Source organism: Coregonus clupeaformis, chromosome 27 (genome assembly GCF_020615455.1).
Source record: "Coregonus clupeaformis isolate EN_2021a chromosome 27, ASM2061545v1, whole genome shotgun sequence".
NCBI classification, from domain to species: domain Eukaryota; kingdom Metazoa; phylum Chordata; class Actinopteri; order Salmoniformes; family Salmonidae; genus Coregonus; species Coregonus clupeaformis.
The window spans coordinates 35443363-35471345 of record NC_059218.1 but is presented as its reverse complement, the minus strand read 5'-3'; the positions used below and the strand labels follow the sequence as shown (position 1 = coordinate 35471345).

Here is a 27983-nt window from a genome sequence, read left to right as displayed (position 1 = left end):
ACGTACAAAATCAGCAGGGGATCAAATACATTTTTCCCTCACTGTAGGCCTATTTATCAGAGTTAAATAATAAGCCAGGTTCAAGTAACTTACATTGTGGTGCTGAGACTTGAAGCAGCAGCCGCGGCACAATCAATCGGAAATGGACAGCTCATGGTGCTAAAAGTAGACACATTCGAGTAGGCATAATTCATTTGAACCGTATTCATTTTAATTAAACTTTACTAACAAGAGGGCTTTGTGTTGGAGCCTATTTCTTCCTATTTAAGAGATAAGAGGTAGGCTTACCTGTTTGACAGAAGAAATTAGGCTATAGGCTGCTATATCCATAGATTTGTCGGTAAATTCCTCAACCCACCATGCACTCTTTAAATAACAGCCCATCACTGACACGAAGGTAGGCTAAGTTAAAACCAAAACTCGAATTGAGGGGGTATGAGATGTTATGCCATATGCCTACTTTTCTAAAACTGTATATCAAAGGCTCTGGTCTGTCCAAGAAGTGAGACTGTAGACTTTCTCTGCTATCCAATTCGTTTTATTATTATTTTGTGTTCAGGGAGGGTTTAGGTCAAATATATTTTGCTGAAGGGAGAACCATCCATTTTCTTTTCAAAGAGGTCAAATTTTCTCCATGTAACTCTTATTATAAATAACATTTACTCCCTAAATGCAGTCTATTTCATTAGTGTTGCTGAATCTTAGCCTTGCACAACACATATGTCAGGTGAAACCACTGTCTATAAATGGTCTAGTGATATGCTGTCCTGGGATTACTCCTGTGTTCATCTGCTGCAAACTCTCCAGACATCCGTGCCCTCCTAAACATTGAGAGAGCAGAGTTGGGCTATGGCTCCCAAGCACCACTTGCCTCTGGAGCGGTGGCACTGCACAGAGCAGTAGCTGGCTTATGGACTGCGTGTCACTGTGCTGGTGGTGGTGGGTCCGGGGTCCGTTTGGGTGAGGGTGAGGTGGTGACTACCACAGTGGACACTGACTTGGGGGAGCATGCTGCAGAGCGCTGCTGGGCTGTCACCGTCTGGATACGCACCTGGAGGAGACAGGCACATCAACCACTCCTACCAACTACTATACCTGATGCCTAGGGTCAGGAGTTTCCCCAGTCACATGGTCAGGAACAACTTTTTTCCTACAACAGAATGCAGTTTGTTTGGGAGCTGGCTGAGTAATGGGTAACAGGTGAGCGACTGACTGACCTGTGTGGCCTGTCCCTGCTGCTGCAGCTGCTGTAACTGTTGAGCCGTGACAAAGCTGACTGGCTTGTTCCCAGCTATCAGCTTGGTGCCTGCAGGCATGGTGGTGAGGATGATGTTCCTTCCCAGGCTGCTGATACTGCACCGACCAGAGAGACACACACCAGTCAGTCTACATCAGGCTGCTTACTGCCATGGGGACAACTGACACATACAGTGCCTTCGGAAAGTATTTAGACTCCTTGACTTTTTCCACATTTTGTTAGGTTACAGCCTTATTCTAAAATGGATTACACTGATTTTTTCCCCCTCATCAAACTACACACAATACCCCATAATGACAATGCAAAAATAGGTTTCTAGAAATGTTTGCTAATTTATCAAAAATAAAAAACAAAATATGACATTTACATAAGTATTCAGACCCTTTCCTCAGTACTTTGTCGAAGCACCTTTGGTAGCAATTACAGCCTCGAGTCTTCTTGGGTATGACGCTACACGCTTGGCACAACTGTATTTGGGGAGTTTCTCCCATTCTTCTCTGCAGATCCTCTCAAGCTCTGTCAGGTTGGATGGGGAACGTTGCTGCACAGCTATTTTCAGGTCTCTCCAGAGATGTTCGATCAGGTTTAAGTCCAGGCTCTGGCTGGGCCACTCAAGAACATTCAGAAACTTGTCCCAAAGCCACACCTGCGTTGTCTTGGCTGTGTGCTTAGGGTTGTTGTCCTGTTGGAAGGTGAACCTTCGCCCCAGTCTGAGATCCTGAGAGCTCTGGAGCAGGTTTTCATCAAGGATCTCTCTGTACTTTGCTCCGTTCATCTTTGCCTCGATCATGACTAGTCTCACAGTCCCTGCCGCTGAAAAACATACCCACAGCATGATTCTGCCACCACCATGCTTCACTGTAGGGATGGTGCCAGGTTTCCTCCAGATGTGACGCTTGGCATTCAGGCCAAAGAGTTCAATCTTGGTTTCATCAGACCAGAGAATCTTGTTTCTCATGGTCAGAGTCTTTAGGTGACTTTTGGGAAACTCCAAGCGTGCTGTCATGTACCTTTTACTGAGGAGTGGCTTCCGTCTGGCCACTCTACCATAAAGGCCTGATTGGTGGAGTGCTGCAGAGATGGTTGTCCTTCTGGAAGGTTCTTCCATCTCCACAGACGAACTCTGGAGCTCTGTCAGAGTGACCATCGGTTTCTTGGTCACCTCCCTGACCAAGGCCCTTCTCCCCCGATTGCTCAGTTTGGCCAGGCGGCCAGCTCTAGGAAGAGTCTTTGTGGTTCCAAACTTCTTCCATTTAAGAATGATGGAGGCCACTGTGTTCTTGGGGACCTTCAATGCTGCAGATACTTATGTAAATAAGGTATTTCTGTTTTACATTTTTAATAAATTAGCACAAATGTTTTCTATATTTGCTTTGTCATTATGGGGTAGTGTGTGTAGATTGCTGATGATTTTTTAAAATCCATTTTAGAATAAGGCTGTAACGTAACAAAATGTGGAAAATGTCAAGGGGTCTGAATACTTTCAGAAGGCACTGTATACAGTGAGCTACAAAGGTATTGGGGATGGTGACACATTTTTGTTATTTTGGCTCTGTACTCCAGCACTTTGGAAATGATAAAATGACTGAGGTTAAAGTGCAAACTGTAAGCTATAATTGTAGGGTATTTTCATCCATATCGGGTTAACCATTTAGAAATTACAGCTCTTTTTGTACATAGTCCCCCCATTTTAGGGGACCAAAAGTATTGGGACAAATTCACGCATCCTGAATGAATCGTGAATAAGGATGAGTGAGAAAGTTTGAGGCATAAATATCATACCCCTCTAAAAATGCTAACCTCCCCTGTTATTGTAATGGTGAGAGGTTAGCATGTCTTGGGGGTATAATATTTGTGCGTCTGTAACTTTCGCACTCATCATTATTCACGATTCATTCAGGACTATCTGGAATCATGTTAGCATCCACATTAATGTAGACGTGTTTAGAAACATATTCTATTCATTTTGCATCATATGATGCTGCGCTTTGCATCACATGATGCTAAATGCATCATTCAGGGATGATTTCTGTATTTTTTTAAGTTACATATCTTGAAAACTTGATTGCTGACAAGCAAAACATTTTGGGACTATGTCAACAATGGACTAATGAAACAAACACCAAAAGATCGTTTTGGGGTGGAGTTTTCCTTTAAGGCTGAACTGAACATGAGGACTCACTTGGTACTGAGGTTTCCTTTCAGTATGGGCGTGGTCATCACACTCTTGCTTTTCAGTGGTTGGCTGAGGACAGACAGAGGCACTGTGAACCGAGCTGGTAACTTCCCCTGGGGAAATAAAAGAGAGAGAGGGAGACAATCATTGGATGATAATTTCAAAGGTGGGGTGGTGGGGGCTATAGAGAATGTGGCTATATAGAATGTCTTGAAAATAAAAGAGATCCTATGTTAGCCCTTCCAACAGAGGCAGACAAGGTGTCTGGATACAGAAGTGCTACAGTGCTGTTATTACACAACCATCCTGAATCCCACAGTAAATATAAGAGGGGAGTTAATAATCATGTTGGGTCTTACTGGTTGTGTGGACACCACTGTGGCTGTGACGGGGACCTGGCGGACAGTAGCTGTGGCTGTTCCCAGAGTCAGAGAACCTGAGGCAGAAGAGCCTACCGTCACCCCTTTAGCTCCGGCCAGTCCGCTGGTGGCTATGGTGACAGTGGCAGCTCCAGTGGAGACTGGTTTGCTGCCAGTGGTGGTTGTCATGGTGATGGTTTGGCCCTGTTTCTGTGGGATGACCCCGAGGCCGGGCATGATCCGTATGGTGGTGCCACTCTTCGAGTCAGACGAGGAGACGGTGGAGAAGGTTCTGGTCTTCTGCTCAGCCATAGTGACTGCTAGGGTGGGCATCAGGCGGATAGTGTCCCCTGCAGTCTTCAACATGGTGGTGGTGGTGCCAGCGGAGGCCTTGCTGGTCCGGATTTCACCCGAGGAGGAGGCTGGGCTGGAGGTGGAGTGGGGTGGGGTCATATGGAGAGTAGCAGATATGCTCTTGGTAGTGGCAGTGCCTAACATGTCGGGGGTGAGTTTGACGGTGGTGAGGGGGGACTTGGTTAGGGTGGCCATCATGTCAGGAGTGATTCGCAGCACCGTCTGTCCTTTAGAGTCTGTGGTGATGGAGGAGGGGGGCAGGCGTAGCACATCCTTGCCCTGGATGCGAAGATTGGTAGCCGTTATTGGAAGACCCGCTCTACCTTGAGACTTTATGCCCAATTGGCCTGTGATAGCCACCTTTAGAGAGATAAATTACATGAGAATAAAACATACAGGAAATACTCTCACAAATGAAAAAATGAAAGCTCTTTCATGAACACATTACAGCGAAACTACAATGATCTGAAACATTATTTACATGTAAATCCTTAAATGCCTCCTAATTAAATGTAATAACTTCCTGTTCACCTGTTTGATGATGTTCTGGCTGGTGACTCCCTGTCGGACAGTGGGGGAGGTAGGGTTGTGTACTGGGCCGCCAGGGGAGCCAGTCTGAGGTTTGGCTACAGTAACAGCAGTGGTCAGGCCTGACACTGACAGGGTTGTCTGCCCTCTGGACGCCTGCACCTGGATGGGGCTACCAGCAGACTGGGTCCTCAGTGGTAATGACACCACGGCCTGCTCACAGTTACAGGGTGGAGAGAGGAGAAACACAACCCTTTAATTACATGCACCAGTGCCTTACAGCAAAAAATGCCTCTTATCTGTGGTTCAAGACCATGTCTGATTAATACAGTTAAATATGGTGCAAATTCCAGGTAAATGTTTTTAGCTCTACTCGATTTAACACTGAAGAGACTCTCAGTTCTCTTGATAGTCAGCATTGGATTGTTTTGTTGGTAACAGAATGGTCAGTGATTAACCTGTGTGATGCCCTTGGTTCCCATGGTGACCGGCACTCTGATCTGATGAGGGGTCTGGTGCACCAGCGTGGCCTGCTGTCCTCCTGCTGTCTGGTTAGAGACCACTCGTACCTGTGAGAGAGAGCCTGACTGGTGGCCCACTATCCTGGCTGTGTGCTGGGATGTAGCTGGCTGAGAGACCTGGGGGCCAGACTGGCTGCTGGACAACAGGGTCCCCAGCTGGGGCATGGGTGGAGGAGACACCAGTAGAACACTAAGGGTGAAGAGAGCAGGGCATTAGTACTTACATAACATCAAGAAGTTATATAATTGAGCCTGATAAGAGTTAATCCATGGAAGCTGGGTTATACTGACCCAGGACTGTTCTTGACTGAATCTTGGATCCCAGCTTTGGTGGGGGTTGTGGCTACAGTGGCGAGGGGTGATTTGGGGGTACCAGGGGTGCTGGTAGTGGGGGTGGTGGGAGTTGGGGACATGGGACCCCCCACATCACCTGCTTCCAGGCCTCCAGGGGTCTTACCACCCCCCTCCTTACTTCCAGACTTCTATAACACACAGGGTGCATAGTCACCATCAACACATACCACAACCATGACATACAGTTAGAGCCAGATATATTGGCACCGTTGCCAATATAAAAACAGCTTCTATCTCCAGGACATCAGACTGTTAAATAGCCATCAATACCCAGCCTCCTCCCAGTACCCTGCCCTGAACTTAGCGACTGTTACTAGCCGAAAACTAAAAACAGGGAGGTTTTCCAATGCCTCGCAGATGGGCACCTATTGGTAGATGGGTAAAATAAAATGCCAATACAACACATTACTGAGTACCACTTTCCATATTTTCAAGCATAATGGTGGCTGCATCATGTTATGGGTATGTTTGTAATTGTTAACAAAATGTGGAATAAATCAAGTGGTATGAATACTTTCTGAAGGCACGCCATCATATACATACAGTGCATTCGGAAAGTATTCAGACCCCTTTACTTTTTCCCCATTTTGTTACGTTACAGCCTTATTCTAAAATTGATTAAATTGTTAAAATAATATTTTTTCTCAGTTTACACAATTCCTCATAATGACAAAGTGAAAAAAGGTTTAGAATTTTTTGCAAATGTATTAAATATAAAAAACAGAAATACCTTATTTACATAAGTATTCAGACCCTTTGCTATGGTGCTCAGGTACATCCTGTTTCCATTGATCATCCTTGAGATGTTTCTACAACTTGATTGGAGTCCACCTGTGTTAAATTCAATTGATTGGACATGATTTTGAAAGGCACACACCTGTCTATATAAGGTCCCACAGTTGACAGTGCATGTCAGAGCAAAAACCAAGCCATGAGGTCAAAATAATTGTCCATATAGCTCCGAGACAGGATTGTGTCAAAGCACAGATCTGGGGAAGGGTAGCAAAACATTTCTGCAGCATCGAAGGTCCCCAAGATGGCCTCCATCATTCTTAAACAGAAGAAGTTTGGAACCACTAAGACTCTTCTGGAACCACTAAGAAGGGCCTTGGTCAGGGATGTGACCAAGAACCTGATGGTCACTCTGACAGAGCTCCAGAGTTCCTCTGTGGAGATGGGAGAACTTTCCAGCAGGACAACCATCTCTGAAGCACTCCACCAATCAGGCCTTCATGGTAGAGTTGCCAGGCGGAAGCCACTCCTTAGTAAAAGGCACATGACAGCCCGCTTGGAGTTTGCCAAAAGGCACCTAAAGACTCTCAGACCATGAGAAACAAGATTCTCTGGTCTGATGAAACCAAGATAGAACTCTTTGGCCTGAGTGCCAAGCGTCACGTCTGGAGGAAACCTGACATCATCCCTACGGTGAAGCATGGTGGTGGCAGCATCATGCTGTGGGGAGGTTTTCAGTGGCAGGGACTGGGAGACTAGTCAGGATCGAGGGAAACGGAGCAAAGTACAGAGAGATCCTTGATGAAAACCTGATCCAGAGCTCTCAGGACCTCAGACTGGGGCGAAGGTTCACCTTCCAACAGGACAACGACCCTCACACAGCCAAGACAACGCAGGAGTGGCTTCATGACAAGTCTCTGAATGTCCTTGAGTGGCTCAGCTAGAGGCTGGACTTGAACCCAATCAACCTTCTCTGGAGAGACCTGAAAATAGCTGTGCAGTGATGCTCCCCATCCAACCTGACAGAGCTTGAGAGGATCTGCAGAGAAGAATGGGAGAAACTCCCCAAATACAGGTGTGCCAAGCTTGTAGTGTCACACCCAAAAAGACTTGAGGCTGTAATTGCTGCCAAAGGTGCTTCAACAAAGTAATGAGTAAAGGGTCTGAATACTTATGTAAATGTTATATCAGTTTTACATTTTTAATACATTTGCAAAAAATTCTAAAAACCTGTTTTTGCTTTGTTGTTATGGGGTATTGTGTGTAGATTGAGGAGAAGAAGAAAAAAAACGTAATAAGGCTGTAATGTAACAAAATGCGGAAAAAGTATGTGGACACCCCTTCAAATTAGTGGATTTGGCTATTTCAGTCACATCCATGCTGACAGGTGTATAAAATAGAGCACACAGCCATGCAATCTCCATAGACAAACATTGGGAGTAGAATGGCCCGTACTGAACAGCTCATTGACTTTCAACGATGCCACCTTTCCAACAAGTCAGTTCGTCAAATTTCTGCCCTGCTAGAATTGCCCCGGTCAACTGTAATTGCTGTTATTGTGAAGTGGAAACCGCTAGGAGCAACAACGCTCAGCCGCGAAGTGGTAGGCCACACAAGCGGGACTGCAGAGTGCTGAAGCGCGTAGCGCATAAAAATAAAGATATGCATCTGTTGGTCACAGATACACTACATGACCAAAAGTATGTGGACACCTGCTCGTCGAACATCTCATTCCAAAATCATGGGCATTAATATGGAGTTGGCTCCCCTCTTTGCTGCTATAACAGCCTCCACTCTTCTGGGTAGGCTTTCCACTAGATGTTGGAACATTACTGCGGGGACATGCTTCCATTCAGCCACAAGAGCATTAGTGAGGTTGGGCACCGATGTTGGGTGATTAAGCCTGGCTCGCAGTCGGTGTTCCAATTCATCCCAAAGGTGTTCAATGGGGTTGAGGTCAGGGCTCTGTGTAGGACAGTCAAGTTATTCCACACAGATCTCGACACACCATTTCTGTATGGACCTCGTTTGTGCACGGGGGCATTGTTGTGTTGAAACAGGAAACGGCCTTCCCCAAACTGTTGCCGCAAAGTTGGAAGCACAGAATCATCTAGAACGTCATTGTCTGCTGTAGCGCTAAGATTTCCCTTCACTGGAACTAAGGGGCCTAGCCCGAACCATGAAAAACAGCCCCAGACCATTATTCCTCCTCCACCAAACTTTACTGTTGGCACTATGCATTGCCAGAGAATCCACTAATTTGAAGGGGTGTCCACATACTTTTGTATATATAGTGTAGCTACACTGGTACATGGAAAAAAAAGTTATTAACTACTGAAACTACCAAGATTTGAACTGAGTTCAACTACCACCAAGCTATTGCAAAATGTAGTTGAATTACTAGTTGAACTACATGTAGTTCACTACTCCCCAACACTGCTTGTCTAACCATTCCAGGGTGCTTTTGATGTGTGTTAGGTGTTGTTGTCCTGCTGGAAGACCCTCAACCGAGACCCAGTTTTTGGACACTGGGTTGAACATTGCACTCCAAAACACCTTGATAATCTGCTGTTTTCATGATGTCTTGCACACGTTCAAGGCCCCCAGTACCAGAGGCAGCAATGCAACCCCACAGCATTATCAAACCTTCCCTATGTTTGACTGTAGGGAGGGTGTTCTTTTCTTTGAATGTTTCAGATCAGTGCTGGGTTTACCGACGACCAAATGAAGCGTTCATTGAAAAGAACACCCTCCCTACAATCAAACATGGGGGAGGTTGAAATCATCTTGAAATCAGCAGATTATCTGGTGTTTTGGAGTCCAAAATTCAACCCAGTGTCCAAAAACCTGTTCTCCATTGAAGGTTGTGGGTCTTCCAGCAGGACAACGACCCCAAATACAAATCAAAAAGCACCCAGGAATGGTTCAAGAAGAAACACTGGACTGTTCTGGAGTGGCTAGTCAAGAGTCCAGATCTAAATCACATCCAAAACCTACGGCGAGAGCTGAAAACAGCAGTTGGTGGAGGGCAACCCTCAAACATTGAAGAATTAGAGCAGTTTGCTGCTGAAGAGTGGGCCAAATTGCCAGAAGAAAGGTGCAGCAAGCTCATTGATGGTACAAGAAGTGTTTGTCTGCAGTTATCTTGGCCAAAGGCTGTGCAACCAAGTACTAGCTCCGGGTGCCAAATTCTTTGTCCATGCCATTTGTCTTTATTTTCTAAATTAAAATTGTAAACTTAAGTTTACAAGACTAAAATTGGTTCTACAATGATGAAATTCAAATAACAAGGTGTGGAGACCAAAAGTGTTTAAAATGTCTAATTACACTGAACAAAAGTATAAATTCAACATGCAACAATTTCAACAATTTTACTGAGTTAGAGTTTATATAAGGAAATATGTCAATTGAATAAATTAATTAGGCCCTAATATATGGATTTTATATGACTGGGCAGGGACGGAGCCATGGGTGGGCCTGGGAGGGCATAGGCCCACCCACTTGGGAGACTGGCCCACCGACTGGGGAGCCAGGCCCAGCCACTCAGAATTCGTTTTTTCCCCACAAAAGGGCTTTATTACAGACAGAAATACTCCTCTGTTTCATCAGCTGTCCGGGTGGCTGGTCTCAGATGATCCCGCAGGTGAAGAAAACGGATGTGGAGGTCCTGGGCTGGCGTGGTTACACGTGGTCTGCGATTGTGAGGCCGGTTGGACCTACTGCCAAATTCTCTAAAACGACGTTGGAGGCGGCTTATGGCAGAGAAATGAACATTACATTCTCTGGCAACAACTCTGGTGGACATTCCTGCAGTCAGCATGCCAATTGCATGCTCCCTCAAAACTTGAGACATCTGTGGTATTGTGTTGTGTGACAAAACTGCACATTTTAGAGTGCCCTTTTATTGTCCCCAGCACAAGGTGGACCTGTGTAATTATCTTGATATGCCACACCTGTCAGGTGGATGAAGAAATTCTTACTAACAGGGATGTAAACAAATTTGTGCCCAACATTTTTGTGAAGTAAGCTTTTTGTGCGTATGGATCATTTCTGGGATATTTTATTTCAGCTCATGAAACATGGGACCAACACTTTACATGTTGCGTTTATATTTTTGTTCAGTATATTTGAGAAGAAATGGGGAATTATTTAAGAAAAGTGCAAGGGTGCCAATATATTTGTCCGCAACTGTATGTTAGACAACAACAGACCTAATTCCATAGTAACAGTTTGATCAGCCCATCATCAGGATTCTAGACAGAAGTAACAAGTGGTATAGCAAGACTTTCCACATTCAAAGATGCAAATTCTCCAGTCTACATATAAGCTGAGAGGGTATGTCAGTCTACATTCAAGCTGAGAGGGTATGTCAGTGTGCATTAGCTGAGAGGGTATGTCAGTGTACATTAGCTGAGAGGGTATGTCAGTGTGCATTAGCAGAGAGGGTATGTCAGTGTGCATTAGCAGAGAGGGTATGTCAGTGTGCATTAGGAGAGAGGGTATGTCAGTGTGCATTAGCAGAGAGGGTATGTCAGTGTACATTAGCTGAGAGGGTATGTCAGTGTACATTAGCAGAGAGGGTATGTCAGTGTACATTAGCAGAGAGGGTATGTCAGTGTACATTAGCAGAGAGGGTATGTCAGTCTACATTCAAGCTGAGAGGGTATGTCAGTGTGCATTAGCTGAGAGGGTATGTCAGTGTACATTAGCAGAGAGGGTATGTCAGTGTACATTAGCAGAGAGGGTATGTCAGTGTACATTAGCAGAGAGGGTATGTCAGTGTGCATTAGCAGAGAGGGTATGTCAGTGTGCATTAGCAGAGAGGGTATGTCAGTGTGCATTAGCAGAGAGGGTATGTCAGTGTGCATTAGCAGAGAGGGTATGTCAGTGTGCATTAGCAGAGAGGGTATGTCAGTGTGCATTAGCAGAGAGGGTATGTCAGTGTGCATTAGCAGAGAGGGTATGTCAGTGTGCATTAGCAGAGAGGGTATGTCAGTGTGCATTAGCAGAGAGGGTATGTCAGTGTGCATTAGCAGAGAGGGTATGTCAGTGTGCATTAGCAGAGAGGGTATGTCAGTGTGCATTAGGAGAGAGGGTATGTCAGTGTGCATTAGCAGAGAGGGTATGTCAGTGTACATTAGCTGTGAGGGTATGTCAGTGTACATTAGCTGTGAGGGTATGTCAGTGTACATTAGCTGTGAGGGTATGTCAGTGTACATTAGCAGAGAGGGTATGTCAGTGTACATTAGCAGAGAGGGTATGTCAGTGTGCATTAGCAGAGAGGGTATGTCAGTGTGCATTAGCAGAGAGGGTATGTCAGTGTGCATTAGCAGAGAGGGTATGTCAGTGTGCATTAGCAGAGAGGGTATGTCAGTTTGCATTAGCAGAGAGGGTATGTCAGTGTACATTAGCAGAGAGGGTATGTCAGTGTGCATTAGCAGAGAGGGTATGTCAGTGTGCATTAGCAGAGAGGGTATGTCAGTGTGCATTAGCAGAGAGGGTATGTCAGTGTGCATTAGCAGAGAGGGTATGTCAGTGTGCATTAGCAGAGAGGGTATGTCAGTGTGCATTAGGAGAGAGGGTATGTCAGTGTGCATTAGCAGAGAGGGTATGTCAGTGTACATTAGCTGTGAGGGTATGTCAGTGTACATTAGCTGTGAGGGTATGTCAGTGTACATTAGCTGTGAGGGTATGTCAGTGTACATTAGCAGAGAGGGTATGTCAGTGTACATTAGCAGAGAGGGTATGTCAGTGTACATTAGCAGAGAGGGTATGTCAGTGTACATTAGCAGAGAGGGTATGTCAGTGTACATTAGCAGAGAGGGTTTGTCAGTGTACATTAGCAGAGAGGGTATGTCAGTGTACATTAGCAGAGAGGGTATGTCAGTGTACATTAGCTGTGAGGGTATGTCAGTGTACATTAGCTGTGAGGGTATGTCAGTGTACATTAGCTGTGAGGGTATGTCAGTGTACATTAGCAGAGAGGGTATGTCAGTGACATTAGCTGAGAGGGTATATCAGTGACATTAGCTGAGAGGGTAAGTTAGTGTACATTAGCAGAGAGGGTTTGTCAGTGTACATTAGCAGAGAGGGTATGTCAGTGTACATTAGCAGAGAGGGTATGTCAGTGTACATTAGCAGAGAGGGTATGTCAGTGTACATTAGCTGTGAGGGTATGTCAGTGTACATTAGCTGTGAGGGTATGTCAGTGTACATTAGCTGTGAGGGTATGTCAGTGTACATTAGCAGAGAGGGTATGTCAGTGACATTAGCTGAGAGGGTATATCAGTGACATTAGCTGAGAGGGTATGTCAGTGACATTAGCTGAGAGGGTATATCAGTGACATTAGCTGAGAGGGTATATCAGTGTACATTAGCTGAGAGGGTATGAAACGTCTATTTGTCAGAGGTAGAGAAATTACAGCAGAGTAGAGGCAGTGGGACTCACAGGCTTGGACGCAGGTTTAGGTTTCTGCTGCAGAGCCTTTCTGGCCTTGGCAGCAGCAGCTTGAGCCTGGTGAATCCTCTCTAGATGGGGAGTGAATATTTAGTTTTAACAATGTGCCTGTGGGCTAATGAGGTAAGCTATGTCAACCACATTAATATCTTTTCACTTTCCATTGGTAGAAAGTAATGCTCACCAAACTCCTCCTGACCGCGGTCGCGGTGCAGATAGATCCACAGCTTGCGGCCGATGTCATACTTCACACAGGGGTCCTTCTCATAGTGCAGCCTGTCCAGAGCCCCACTCACAACTGTGTTCACCTGCAGGAAACATTACATGAGGTACAGTGCTCAGTCACAGACAAACAAGGACAGACTGACCACAATAACCCAGTTGCCCTGAGTATCTAACCTGAGCACTGGTGACATCTGGTGCCAGGAACTGAGAGTCCTTGAGCAGCTCACAGATCTCAGCTCTGGTCCCCTCTCCGTTGGGCAGCCGGGCTGCTGCGTCCCGCACTGAGGGAGAGGAGGAGCAGAACAGTCCTATCTAACGTGTGGCTACTGCAACAACACCACACACTGATGGCAGGTGTCTACATGACTGTGACTGGTTACATTGAAAGGGTCAAGTCTTACCCAGGGAGAGGATGGTGACATAAGCTGGGCGGTCTGAGCGCAGCAGAGTGTGTTCTCTGGCTTTGTTGAGAGACATCTCCTTGTCAAAGACCCCCTTAACAGGCCCCACCACAGACTCAAAGCCATGCATTCTGAAGGTGAAGGCTTTGTGCGGCTGGTCATACCGCTGCTGCTCCTGATGATCAAAACAAGAACATGGATGCATAATGATTACAGAGAACACTGTGTGATCGTTGGAAATAATACTCAATACAGAAGAGATCCTAGACTAAAAAGGTAGAGACGTGACACTGACCTGCACTTGGAAAACATGCCTCTCATCTCCCGTGCTGGGCCGCACCACGAAGTCAGTCCAACTGCTTAGTTAAAGAGAGAACAGCAAACAGTATTACAATAAAATCAAAATCCCACTATGGCAATAAACACATACACTACCTAAGTCATTCTGAGTAAGAGCATCTGTGAAATGAATAACGTGGAAACTTACACTCTAGGGGTGGGAGAAGTCATCTCTGTTAGTTCTTCACATTCTGTCTGTAGAGGACATTGTTATTTTATTCAAGTGTATTAGAGGGAACAGAGAACGACCATACTGACAGAGTAGTGAGAGGTGGAAATGTGTACTTGCAATACCTTGACCACAACCAAGTCCTTGGAGTCGACCCACAGCTGACACAGAGCACTCAAATCCTTCTCTCCATCCTGACTGGGACCTTCGAGACATGAGATCGAGACAAACCTCAGTCTCAAACTATAAATATTTTCATTTGCATTGTGCCAGAATTTGGACAGATCAACTGACTGACAAAAAGGAGATCTTACCAATCCATTTCCATCGCTGTGAGTTTTCCCTGAACGCCACATAGGGAGTGAAGCCACTGGGAAGAACCAACATACCGACTGAGTGAGAGAGGAAGATAGTGAACAAAGGAGAGAGAGAGAGAGTGAGTGAGTGAGATAAGAAAGATGAGAGGATGATGATATGACATACTACTGCTTTAACGATGCAGAGAAGAAGATGTCTGCCTGATCACCTTTAGTCTCCCCAGCCAGGAAGTGCAGGGCCGGCAGCACCATCTCTGACCAGCAGGAGGCCGAGGAGAACCAGGGGTTCAGGGAACTAGCTGGAGATGTCTGCCACTGTTGGACCTTCTCCTCCAACTAACAACAGGACATACATGAATCATTATATACTCTTAAAGTGTTACAACAGTTCCACTTCAAAGTTACAGCTCAGCTCACCACATACCAACTCAGTGGCCTTGTGGTTAGTGTCCGCCCTAAGTTATACCAAAGACCCCAAAAATGGGACCCGATTCAACTCTGCTTGGCACTCGGCAATAAGGAGATAGATTGGGGGTAGAAAGGCACTGTGATAGACTAGCGTCCTGTCCAGGGGGTGTGCTTGTACGTCAAGCTGCCTCACGCTACAGAAACAGGAAATAGGATCCTGCTCCTATGAGCCTTTCTGGCTCGCTCGTGCAAAGCTTCTTACTGATCACATACGCCACCATGTCGCCAAACCTAGTAGCAATGTACTTGTGTAGGTACAGTGGGGGAAAAAAGTATTTAGTCAGCCACCAATTGTGCAAGTTCTCCCACTTAAAAAGATGAGAGAGGCCTGTAATTTTCATCATAGGTACACGTCAACTATGACAGACAAAATGAGAAGAAAAAAATCCAGAAAATCACATTGTAGGATTTTTAATGAATTTATTTTACAAATTATGGTGGAAAATAAGTATTTGGTCAATAACAAAAGTTTCTCAATACTTTGTTATATACCCTTTGTTGGCAACGACACAGGTCAAACGTTTTCTGTAAGTCTTCACAAGGTTTTCACACACTGTTGCTGGTATTTTGGCCCATTCCTCCATGCAGATCTCCTCTAGAGCAGTGATGTTTTGGGGCTGTCGCTGGGCAACACGGACTTTCAACTCCCTCCAAAGATTTTCTATGGGGTTGAGATCTGGAGACTGGCTAGGCCACTCCAGGACCTTGAAATGCTTCTTACGAAGCCACTCCTTCGTTGCCCGGGCGGTGTGTTTGGGATCATTGTCATGCTGAAAGACCCAGCCACGTTTCATCTTCAATGCCCTTGCTGATGGAAGGAGGTTTTCACTCAAAATCTCACGATACATGGCCCCATTCATTCTTTCCTTTACACGGATCAGTCGTCCTGGTCCCTTTGCAGAAAAACAGCCCCAAAGCATGATGTTTCCACCCCCATGCTTCACAGTAGGTATGGTGTTCTTTGGATGCAACTCAGCATTCTTTGTCCTCCAAACATGACGAGTTGAGTTTTTACCAAAAAGTTCTATTTTGGTTTCATCTGACCATATGACATTCTCCCAATCCTTTTCTGGATCATCCAAATGCACTCTAGCAAACTTCAGACGGGCCTGGACATGTACTGGCTTAAGCAGGGGGACACGTCTGGCACTGCAGGATTTGAGTCCCTGGCGGCGTAGTGTGTTACTGATGGTAGGCTTTGTTACTTTGGTCCCAGCTCTCTGCAGGTCATTCACTAGGTCCCCCATGTGGTTCTGGGATTTTTGCTCACCGTTCTTGTGATCATTTTGACCCCACGGGGTGAGATCTTGCGTGGAGCCCCAGATCGAGGGAGATTATCAGTGGTCTTGTATGTCTTCCATTTCCTAATAATTGCTCCCACAGTTGATTTCTTCAAACCAAGCTGCTTACCTATTGCAGATTCAGTCTTCCCAGCCTGGTGCAGGTCTACAATTTTGTTTCTGGTGTCCTTTGACAGCTCTTTGGTCTTGGCCATAGTGGAGTTTGGAGTGTGACTGTTTGAGGTTGTGGACAGGTGTCTTTTATACTGATAACAAGTTCAAACAGGTGCCATTAATACAGGTAACGAGTGGAGGACAGAGGAGCCTCTTAAAGAAGAAGTTACAGGTCTGTGAGAGCCAGAAATCTTGCTTGTTTGTAGGTGACCAAATACTTATTTTCCACCATAATTTGCAAATAAATTCATAAAAAATCCTACAATGTGATTCTCTGGATATTTTTTTCTCAATTTGTCTGTCATAGTTGACGTGTACCTATGATGAAAATTACAGGCCTCTCTCATCTTTTTAAGTGGGAGAACTTGCACAATTGGTGGCTGACTAAATACTTTTTTCCCCACTGTATAAGTGACTGAATACCATGGCGGTGCTGGCGAGGCCGTCTAGTCTCAGGATGTTCTCCAGCAGGTTGAAGAAGCTCACAGCGATCTCCTCCACCATGACAGGGCTGTTCTGCACCTCCTCCATCGGCCTGCAGAGAGAAAAGTATGGCGTGCAGTGTTCAACTGAATTCATGATAGCATCTAAATGTCTGTAGCACAAGAATATCAGTAAAGCTGTAATTTTCCTTCACTCATTGAATGTATGTACACAGATGTTCTATCATAACAATAGCATGCGATATTTCATTACAAACTTGTCAGGTAAAAGTGCCATCTTTGTGGGATGAGTACATAGACTTCGCACTGTAACCAGTGCCTGTAATCTGGTTAGGGTTATTAATCAACCTACAAGGGTGTTTACAAACACTACAGGAACAAGATCATCCATATGTATTGATCACATTTTTACTAATACTGTAAAACTTTGTTCTAAAGCTGTATCCGTACCCATTGGATGCAGTGATCACAACATAGTGGCTATATCCAGGAAAGCCAAAGTTCCAAAAGCTGGACCTACAATAGTGTATAAGAGACACTTATGTGGATGTTAAAAATATTTGTTGGTCTGATGTGATTAATAAGGAGCATCCAGATGCTGCACTTGATGAATTCATGAAAATGCTTCTTCCAATTATTGATAAACATGCACCTGTTAAGGCTCCATGGATTGATGAGGAATTTAAAAACTGTATGGTTGAAAGAGATGGGGCAAAAGGAGTGGTTAATAAGTCTGGCTGCACATCTGACTGGCTGACTTACTAAAAATTGAGAAATTATGTGACTAAACTCAACAAAAAGAAAACGTATTATGAAGCCAAGATCAATCAAATATTAACTTTAAATGAAATTATGGGCAGAAAAAACTAATTGAACTCCATTTCATCGAATCAGATGGCTTATTCATCACAATTACACAACATTAGTTTAATGATTACTTCATTGGCAAAGTGGGCAAACTTATGCAGGAAATGCCAACAATGAACAGTGAGCCATCATCCTCATGTATAAAAAAATAAAAAATATATCTAGGTAGCTTAGTGGGTAAGAGCGTTGTGCCAGTAACCGAAAGGTCGCTGGTTCTAATCCCAGAGCCGACTAGGTGAAAAATCTGTCGATTTGCCCTTGAGCAAGGCACTTAACCCTAATTGCTCCTGTAAGTCGCTCTGGATAAGAGCGTCTGCTAAATGACCAAAAAATAAAAAATAAAATAATAAAAGAAAAGCATTGCAAATTAGATTTTTGTAAAGTTAGAAAAAAAAAAAAAATTATAATGACAAACCTCCTGGCATTGACAACTTAGATCGAAAGCTACTGAGGACGGTAGATGACTCTATAGCCACTCCTATCTGTCATATCTTTAATCTGAGCCTAGAGGAAAGTCTTTGTCCTCAGGCCGGGAGGGAAGCCAAAGTCATTCCACTACCCAAGAGTGGTAAAACGGCCTTTACTGGTTCTAACAGCAGACCTATCAGCTTGCTGCCAGCTCTTAGCACACTGTTGGAAAAAATGGTGTTTGACCAAATACAATGCTACTTTTCTGTAAACAAATTAACTACAGACTTTCAGCATGCTTATCGAGAAGGGCACTCAACATGTACTGCACTGACACAAATGACTGATGATTGGTTGAAATAAATTGATAATAAGAAGATTGTGAGAGCTGTACTGTTAGATTTCAGTGCAGTCTTTGACATTATTGGCCATAACCTGTTGTTGAGAAAACTTGTGTGTTATGGCTTTTCAACCTCTGCCATATCATGGATTCAGAGCTATCCATCTAATAGAACTCAAAGGGTTTTCTTTAATGGAAGCTTCTCCAATGTCAAATGTGTGATGCATGTGTCCATGTATGCTGATGATTCAACCATATACAATGCATTCAGAAAGTCTTCAGACCACTTTCCTTTTTCCACATTTTGTTATGTTACAGCCTTATTCTAAAATTGATTAAATAAATGTTTTCCCTCAATCTACACACAATACACCCATAATGACAACGCGAAAACAGGTTTTTAGAAATGTTTGCACATTTATTCAAAAATAAAAACAGAAATTCCTTATTTACATAAGTATTCAGAGCCTTTGCTATGAGACTCGAAATTGAGCTCAGGTGCATCCTGTTTCCATTGATCATCCTTGAGATGTTTCTACAACTTGATTGGTCCCCATCATTCTTAAATGGAAGTTTGGAACCACAAAGACTCTTCCAAGAGCTGGCCGCCTGGCCAAACTGAGCAATCGGGGGAGAAGGGCCTTGGTCTGGGATGTGACCAAGAACCCGATGGTCACTCTGACAGAGCTCCAGAGTTCCTCTGTGGAGATGGGAGAACCTTCCAGAAGGACACCCATCTCTGCAGCACTCCACCAATAAGGCTTTTATGGTAGAGTGGCCAGATGGAAGCCACTCCTCAGTAAAAGGCATTTAACAGCCCGCTTGGAGTTTGCCAAAAGGCACCTAAAGGACTCTCAGACCATGAGAAACAAGATTCTCTGGTCTGATGAAACCATGATTGAACTCTTTGGCCTGAATGCCAAGCATCACGTTTGGAGGAAACCTGGCACCATCCCTACGGTGAAGCATAGTGGTGGCAGCATCATGCTGTGGGGATGTTTTTCAGCAGTAGGGAGACTAGTCAGGATCGAGGGAAAGATGAACAGAGCAAAGTACAGAGAGATCCTTGATGAAAACCTGCTTCAGAGCTCTCAGGATCTCAGACTGGGGCGAAGCACACAGCCAAGACAACCCAGGAGTGGCTTCGGGACAAATATCTGAATGTCCTTGAGTGGCCCAGCCAGAGCCCGGACTTGAACCCAATCAAACATCTCTGGAGAGACCTGAAAATAGCTGTGCAGCGACACTCCCCATCCAACCTGACAGAGCTTGAGAGGATCTGCAGAGAAGAATTTGAAAAACTCCCCAAATACAGGTGTGTCAAGCTTGTAGCGTCATACCTAAGAAGACTCGAGGCTGTAATCGCTGCCAAAGGTGCTTCAACAAAGTACTGAGTAAAGGGTCTGAATACTTATGTAAATATGATTTCAGGTTAATTTTTTATAAAATGTGCAAAAAATTCTAACAACCAGTTTTTGCTTTGTCATTATGGGTTATTGCATGCAGATTGTTGAGGGGAAAACAATTTAATCAATTTTAGAATAAGGCTGTAACGTAACAAAATGTGGAAAAAGTCAAGGGGTCTGAATACTTTCCGAATGCACTGTACGCATCAGCAACCACAGCTAATGAAGTCACTGAAACCCTTAACAAAGAGTTGCAGTCTGTTATGGAATGAGTGGCCAGTAATAAACTGGTCCTGAACATCTGGAAAACTAAGAGCATTGTATTTGGTACAAATCATTCCCTAAGTTCTAGACCTCTGGTAATGAATGGTGTGGCCGTTGAACAAATTGAGGAGACTAAATTACTTGGTGTTACCTTAGATTGTAAACTGTCATGGTCAAAACATATAGATGTAATGGTTGTAAAGATGGGGAGAGGTCTGTCCGTCATAAAGAGATGCTCTGCGTTTTTGACACCACACTCCACAAAGCAAGTCCTGCAGGCTCTAGTTTTATCTTATCTTGGTCAAGTGCTGCAAAGAAAGACCTAGTTAAGCTGCAGCTGGCCCAGAACAGAGCGGCACATCTTGCTCTTCATTGTAATCACAGAGCTAATATTAATACTATGCATGCCAGTCTCTCTTCTTATATACAGTGGGGAAAAAAAGTATTTAGTCAGCCACCAATTGTGCAAGTTCTCTCACTTAAAAAGATGAGAGAGGCCTGTAATTTTCATCATAGGTACACGTCAACAATGACAGACAAATTGAGAGAAAAAAAATCCAGAAAATCACATTGTAGGATTTTTAATGAATTTATCTGCAAATTATGGTGGAAAATAAGTATTTGGTCACCTACAAACAAGCAAGATTTCTGGCTCTCACAGACCTGTAACTTCTTCTTTAAGAGGCTCCTCTGTCCTCCACTCGTTACCTGTATTAATGGCACCTGTTTGAACTTGTTATCAGTATAAAAGACACTTGTCCACAACCTCAAACAGTCACACTCCAAACTCCACTATGGCCAAGACCAAAGAGCTGTCAAAGGACACCAGAAACAAAATTGTAGACCTGCACCAGGCTGGGAAGACTGAATCTGCAATAGGTAAGCAGCTTGGTTTGAAGAAATCAACTGTGGGAGCAATTATTAGGAAATGGAAGACATACAAGACCACTGATAATCTCCCTCGATCTGGGGCTCCACGCAAGATCTCACCCCGTGGGGTCAAAATGATCACAAGAACGGTGAGCAAAAATCCCAGAACCACATGGGGGGACCTAGTGAATGACCTGCAGCGAGCTGGGACCAAAATACAAAGCCTACCATCAGTAACACACTACGCCGCCAGGGACTCAAATCCTGCAGTGCGAGACGTGTCCCCCTGCTTAAGCCAGTACATGTCCAGGCCCGTCTGAAGTTTGCTAGAGTGCATTTGGATGATCCAGAAGAGGATTGGGAGAATGTCATATGGTCAGATGAAACCAAAATATAACTTTTTGGTAAAAACTCAACTCGTCGTGTTTGGAGGACAAAGAATGCTGAGTTGCATCCAAAGAACACCATACCTACTGTGAAGCATGGGGGGTGGAAACATCATGCTTTGGGGCTGTTTTTTCTGCAAAGGGACCAGGACGACTGATCCGTGTAAAGGAAAGAATGAATGGGGCCATGTATCGTGAGATTTTGAGTGAAAACCTCCTTCCATCAGCAAGGGCATTGAAGATGAAACGTGGCTGGGTCTTTCAGCATGACAATGATCCCAAACACACCGCCCGGGCAACAAAGGAGTGGCTTCGTAAGAAGCATTTCAAGGTTCTGGAGTGGCCTAGCCAGTCTCCAGATCTCAACCCCATAGAAAATCTTTGGAGGGAGTTGAAAGTCCGTGTTGCCCAGCGACAGCCCCAAAACATCACTGCTCTAGAGGAGATCTGCATGGAGGAATGGGCCAAAATACCAGCAACAGTGTGTGAAAACCTTGTGAAGACTTACAGAAAACGTTTGACCTGTGTCATTGCCAACAAAGGGTATATAACAAAGTATTGAGAAACTTTTGTTATTGACCAAATACTTATTTTCCACCATCATTTGCAAATAAATTCATGAAAAATCCTACAATGTGATTTTCTGGAATTTTTTTCCTCATTTTGTCTGTCATAGTTGACGTGTACCTATGATGGAAATTACAGGCCTCTCTCATCTTTTTAAGTGGGAGAACATGCACAATTGGTGGCTGACTAAATACTTTTTTCCCCCACTGTAGCTCAAGTGAACAGCAAACCTGGTTTCAAAAAACAAATAACGCAACACCTCACGGCACAATGCCTCTCCCCCATGTGACTTACTTGTTGTGTGTATGTACGGACATGTACGTGTAACTGATAGATGCACACACACACTACATGTTCATGTTTTTAAATGTATGTAAATTGTAAAGTATTTCGTCAGTAATGTATTTTTCGTTATATGTCGGGTTCATAATAAATCAAATCAAATAGACTCACTCTTCTTTGACACTGGACAGTGGAGTGACTGGGGTCTCAGGCAGAGCAGCTGTGATGTTAACGGATGGGGCTGGGGCTTCTGAAGGCATCAGAGCCTCACAGGGATCCTCAGACTCCACTTTAATTGTCCTCATCTTCTTCTTTCTCCTCTCCTCCCTCATCTTCCTCTTGGGCAGAGCCAGGTCAAACAGCGCTACATCATAGAAGATACTAGTTAAGAATGTTTCTACACTAGTTGTGCCTTACATTATTCAGAGGATCTAATACAATATAGCTATATACACTACAGGGCCAAAACTATGTGGACACTCCTTCAAATTAGTGGATTTGCTATTTCAGTCACACTCGTTGCTGACAGGTGTATAAAATTGAGCACACAGCCACATTTACATTATTTAGCAAACGCTCTTATCCAGAGCGACTTACAAATTGGACGCAATCTCCATAGACAAACATTGGCAGTAGAATGGCCCGTATTGAAGAGTTCAGTGCCTTTCAACGTGGCACCTTAATAGGATGCAACCTTTCCAAGAAGTCAGCTTGTCAAATTTCTGACCTGTTAGAGCTGCCCCGGTCAACCGTAAGTGCTGTTATTGTGAAGTGGAAATGTCTAGGAGCAACAACGGCTCAGCCGTGAAGTGGTAGGCCACACAAGCTCACAGAACGGGACCGCTGAGTGCTTAAGTGCGAAGCGTGTAGAAATTGTCTGTCCTACATTGCAACACTCACTACCGAGTTCCAAACTGCCTCTGGCAGCAACGTCAGCAAAATAACTTTTCATCGGGAGCTTCATGAAATGGTTTCCATGGCCGAGCAGCCGTACACAAGCTTAAGATCACCATGCGCAATGCCAAGCGTCGGCAGGAGTGGTGTAAAGCTCGCTGCCAATGGACTCTGGAGCAGTGGAAACGTGTTATCTGCAGTCCGACGGATGAATCTGAGTTTGGCGGATGCCAGGAGGACGCTACCTGCCCCAATGCATAGTGCCAACGGTAAAGTTTGGTGGAGGAGGAATAATGGTCTGGGGCTGTTTTTCATGGTTAGGGCTAGGCCCCTTAGTTCCAATGAAGGGAAATCTTAACACTACAGCATACAATGACATTCTAGATGATTCTGTGCTTCCAACGCTGTGGCAACAGTTTGTTTCAGCATGACAATGCCCCCGTGCACAAAGCGAGGTCCATACAGAAATGGTTTGTCGAGATCGGTGTGGAAGAACTTGACTGGCCTGCACAGAGCCCTGACCTCAACCCCATCGAACACCTTTGGGATCAATTGGAACGCCGACTGCGAGCCAGGCCTAATCACCCAACATAAGTGCCCGACCTCACTAATGCTATTGTGGCTGAATGGAAGCAAGTCCCCACAGCAATGTTCCAACATCTAGTGGAAATCTTTCCTAGAAGAGTGAAGACTGTTATAGCAGTAAAGGGAGGACCAACTCCATATCAATGCCCACGAACTTGGAATGACATGTTCGACGAGCAGGTGTCCACATACTTTCGCTTTATGATTATGATTTTGGTATTTTGGTCATGGACTTGACTTGTACTCACCCATCATGGAGCCTTTTCGACCTATGTTCACTCTAGACATCATGTCACCCAGGCGGATGTCAGAAGTCATCAAGTCTGGATGGTCCTGTGCAAACAGAATGACTAGGATTAGGATACAAGGAAATGTTGTAGAAGATGATATTAGGTAGATAGTGTCCCCCATTTCCAATCACACCTTGATTTTGTGGACAGCAGAATTCTGTGATGTTTTTGTGAATGGATAGAAGAAACTAACCGGTTGTCGTCTCCTCTTCTCTCTATGTCTCCGTAGCATGGCTCTCATGTCCTTCTCTCCCAGCTCTGGCTTATCTGTGTGAGCAGACACCACATATCTTCAGTCACTATTTCTGCATAGTCTTTACGTACATTACAGCAGTAGAGCTGGGAATTGCCAGGGACCTCACGATACGATATTATCACGATACTTTGGTGCTGATACGAAATGTATTGTGATTCTCACAATTCTATATGTATTGCGATTCGATACTGCGATTTTATTACGATTTAATGTTCCAAACATATTGCTCACTATATGTCTGCTGCAGTGAGACAGAACATAAGAACATGTGTTTTGATCAGTCATGCAACTTAAAGTGCTGAAAACATGTTGGCTCACTATTGAAAAAGAAGATGGAGAACAAGCTATAGGATGAAAAATAGATTAGTTTTGGCACACGTACAGCTGACTAGCGCAAGCTAGTGCTATCTAGCGAAATCGATACTTAGAGTCAAAGTATCTACACTACCGGTCAAAAGTTTTAGAACACCTACTCATTCAAGGGTTTTTCTTTATTTAAAAAAAACTATTTTCTACATTGTAGAACAATAGTGAAGACATCAAAACTATGAAATAACACATACGGAATCATGTAGTAACCAAAAAAGTGTTAAAACAAATAAAAATATATTTTATATTTCAGATTCTTCAAATAGCCACCCTTTGCCTTGATGACAGCTTTGCACACTCTTGGCATTCTCTCAACCAGCTTCACCTGGAATGCTTTTCCAACCGTCTTGAAGGAGTTCCCACATATGCTGAGCACTTGTTGGCTGCTTTTCCTTCACCCTGCGGTCCGACTCATCCCAAACCATCTCAATTTGGTTGATGTTGGGGGACTGTGGAGGCCAGGTCATCTGATGCAGCACTCCATCACTCTCCTTCTTGGTAAAATAGCCCTTACACAGCCTGGAGGTGTGTTGGGTCATTGTCCTGTTGAAAAACAAATGATAGTCCCACTAATCCCAAACCAGATGGGATGGCGTATCGCTGTAGAATGCTGTGGTAGCCATGCTGGTTAAGTGTGCCTTGAATTCAAAATAAATCACAAACAGTGTCACCAGCAAAGCACCCCCACACCATAACACCTCCTCCACCATGCTTTACGGTGGGAAATACACATGCGGAGATCATCCGTTTCACCCACACCGCGTCTCACAAAGACACAGCGGTTGGAACCAGAAATCTCAAATTTGGACTCCAGACCAAAGGACACATTTCCACCGGTCTAATGTCCATTGCTCGTGTTTCTTCGCCCAAGCAAGTGTCTTCTTCTTATTGGTGTCCTTTAGTAGTGGTGTCTTTGAAGTAATTTGACCAATAAGGCCTGATTCACACAGTCTCCTCTGAACAGTTGATGTTGAGATGTGTCTGATACTTGAACTCTGTGAAGCATTTACTTGGGCTGCAATTTCTGAGGCTGGTAACTCTAATGAACGTATCCTCTGCAGCAGAGGTAACAGTCTTCTATTCCTGTGGCGGTCCTCATGAGAGCCAGTTTCATCATAGCACTTGATGGTTTTTGCGACTGCACTTGAAGAAACTTTCAAAGTTCTTGAAATGTTCCGGATTGACTTACCTTCATGTCTTAAAGTAATGATGGACTGTTGTTTCTCATTTCTTATTTGAGCTGTTCTTGCCATAATATGGACTTGTTTTTTTACCAAATAGGGCTATCTTCTGTATATCCCCCCACCTTGTCACAACACAACTGATTAGCTCAAACGCATTAAGAAGGAAAGAAATTCCACAAATTAACTTTTAAGAAGGCACACCTGTTAATTGAACTGCATTCCAGGTGACTACCTCATGCAGCTGGTTGAGAGAATGCCAAGAGTGTACAAAGCGGTCATCAAGGCAAAGAGTGGCTATTTGAAGAATCTCAAATATAAAATATATTTTGATTTGTTTAACACTTTTTTGGTAACTACATGATTTTATATGTGTTATTTCCTAGTTTTGATGTCTTCACTATTATTCTACAATGTAGAAAATAGTAAAAATAAAGAAAACCCTTGAATGAGTAGGTGTTCTAAAACTTTTGACCGGTAGTGTATATAATATCGTCCAAAACAATATTGCGATATGTAACCATCAATTTTTTTCACAATCATTATACAGTATCTCTATAGATATACTGTAACTGACCGGTGGTCTTCATGTCCTGGGTGGAGAGACTGGGCAGAACCCTAACAGAAACTGTGGGCGTTGGAGAGGAAGGAGATTGAGGAGTTGGCTGCCAATAGGCTGTATCTGCAAACACAACGCAAAGGACAACTATGTGAAATAGAAAACATTGAAAGATGAACTCTGACACTTATTGAATGCTGCTAAATGCAATTAAAATATCAACAATCTAGGCTGATGAAAGCAGACTCACCATCATCGTCAGATGAGGCATTGCTGTCTCCACACTCAGTTTTAACTTCCCTCAGTATCCGGCACACTCTTCCTCTGACCCTCTGTTCCTGCACCTCACCATGTGTCTGGGTGGGATACTTTCTGTTCACCGCAATGTCAGGGCCACTGCGGACTGCCAACTCCAGTAGTTCCTAAACACACAGAAATGATATAACTGAACATACTGAGGAAGGCCATTCACCTTGTGCTTGAGACTGAAGCTTGAAGATATCTGCCATACCTTTCTAGAGACCAGGATCTGTTTGAGGAGTTTGTGGTAGTACTGCTGCAACGAGTTCAGCTGGCGTTTTTTCTGGGACTTGGCACACAGCTGTCTGTACTTAACCACTTCTGGATTAAAATGGCCATCTGGGGAGAGCACAGTGGGACATGATATCACTGATATGCCATACATAGTCCAGAAACCTACTCAAAATTAAGCTGTTTGAGAGAGGTGGAGTGTTACCTTGGAACAGTTTCTGTGCAAGGTGCAAGGGGTTTCCGAAGCAGAAGTTCTGTTTGTTGAAGAGTTCGCTGATGGTGCTGTCCTGCTCAGTAGTGTTGTCTTCTGGAAAGTGTGGTAACAGTTGACGGAGATGCTGTCTCTGGTCATCTGTCAGTACTTCAGACCAGGTACTTTCACTCAGCACAGAGAAGAAGATTTCAGGCTGTTCGCCAAAACAAATAACCAAAAAATATATAAACAGAACTGTAAATGTAACAATCGATATACAGTAAACCTATATATATATATATATATATATACAGTCTATGCAGAATACACAAATGATAAACAGCATATGATAAAGTTAACACAGAAATCAACGCAGTATGCTATTATTAGCTACTCACATCCTCAAGCAGGTCTTCTGGAAGACTCACTTGACAGTTTCCCAACATGCACTCTTCAGTGATGCACCCATCATTGCCCTCCCCTGAGTCCAGGGGGTCGGTCAGCATGTGATCAAGGACATCCATTCTGAACTTCCTTCACAACCTGAAAAGTTCAGAATGAATTGGGCGGCAGGTAGCTTAGTGGGTAAGAGCGTTGTGCCAGTAACCGAAAGGTCGCTGGTTCTAATCCCCGAGCCAACTAGGTGAAAAATCTGTCGATGTGCCCTTAAGCAAGGCACTTAACCCTAATTGTTCATGTAAATCGCTCTGGATAAGAGCGTTTGCTAAATTACGTTAATGTAATTGCATTGGTAGCTACAGTGGCTATCTAACTAAAAACACGAGTCCATTGGCATTGATAGCTAGCTAAGATACGGTAAAATAGAACAGTTTAGTCTACATTTCAACAGAAAACATTATCTAGCTGGCTAACTAGATATTTCATGGATGACAAACAAACCAAAAACACATGTCAACGCGAGCTAGCTAAATTATGCTAGCCAGCTAGCTAAGGCAAGATAACTGACAGCAGCAAAATTACGATTCAACGTGTGCTTAAACAATATATAACTAGTTTAACTAACAAAGACAAAATTAACGAATTTACCTGAAAATAGAGCACACTGACATCGGATAAAAGAGTCAGAGGGGAATCATAACAACGACGTACCGATACTATTTCCGTTCCGTCCGCTAAATCTACCGTGAGTACTTCCAATTTCCTAGATCCTGGTTGCATT

General features: G+C 44.1%; 1 protein-coding gene across 3 annotated transcripts; it reads right to left on the bottom strand.

The window, feature by feature from the left end:
• On the bottom strand, window positions 1-27965 carry nfrkb (nuclear factor related to kappaB binding protein). Of its 3 annotated transcripts, none has more exons than XM_041851272.2 (26): window positions 27851-27965; window positions 27202-27346; window positions 26816-27017; window positions 26591-26718; window positions 26330-26501; window positions 26098-26202; window positions 23908-23981; window positions 23673-23757; window positions 22117-22309; window positions 16536-16647; window positions 14400-14526; window positions 14188-14265; window positions 13999-14078; window positions 13853-13899; window positions 13661-13724; window positions 13366-13540; window positions 13139-13245; window positions 12924-13047; window positions 12731-12810; window positions 5488-5675; window positions 5134-5386; window positions 4679-4888; window positions 3794-4507; window positions 3441-3547; window positions 1218-1353; window positions 1-1051 (listed from the first exon to the last, which is right to left on the bottom strand). In XM_041851272.2, the coding sequence occupies exons 2-26, from the start codon at window positions 27325-27327 to the stop codon at window positions 923-925; spliced, it is 3816 nt and encodes a 1271-aa protein (XP_041707206.1). In that variant the 5' UTR covers window positions 27328-27346; window positions 27851-27965; the 3' UTR covers window positions 1-922. The 3 variants fall into 3 exon arrangements, with proteins under 3 accessions (XP_041707206.1, XP_041707204.1, XP_041707205.1); XM_041851270.2 differs by having other exon boundaries at window positions 5488-5678; window positions 27851-27964; XM_041851271.2 differs by having other exon boundaries at window positions 5488-5678; window positions 13661-13721; window positions 27851-27964.
• Between the last annotated feature and the right edge of the window lie 18 nt (window positions 27966-27983).

Excerpts from the sequence above, each read along its gene's own strand:
- nfrkb (XM_041851270.2), bottom strand. The coding sequence starts at position 27,327 with ATGGATGTCCTTGATCACATGCTGACCGACCCCCTGGACTCAGGGGAG. Across the intron at positions 4,889-5,133 it reads GAACCAAGGGCATCACACAG|GCCGTGGTGTCATTACCACT; the intron begins GTTAATCACTGA and ends AACTGTGAGCAG. Across the intron at positions 1,052-1,217 it reads AGCAGGGACAGGCCACACAG|GTGCGTATCCAGACGGTGAC; the intron begins GTCAGTCAGTCG and ends TGTCTCCTCCAG.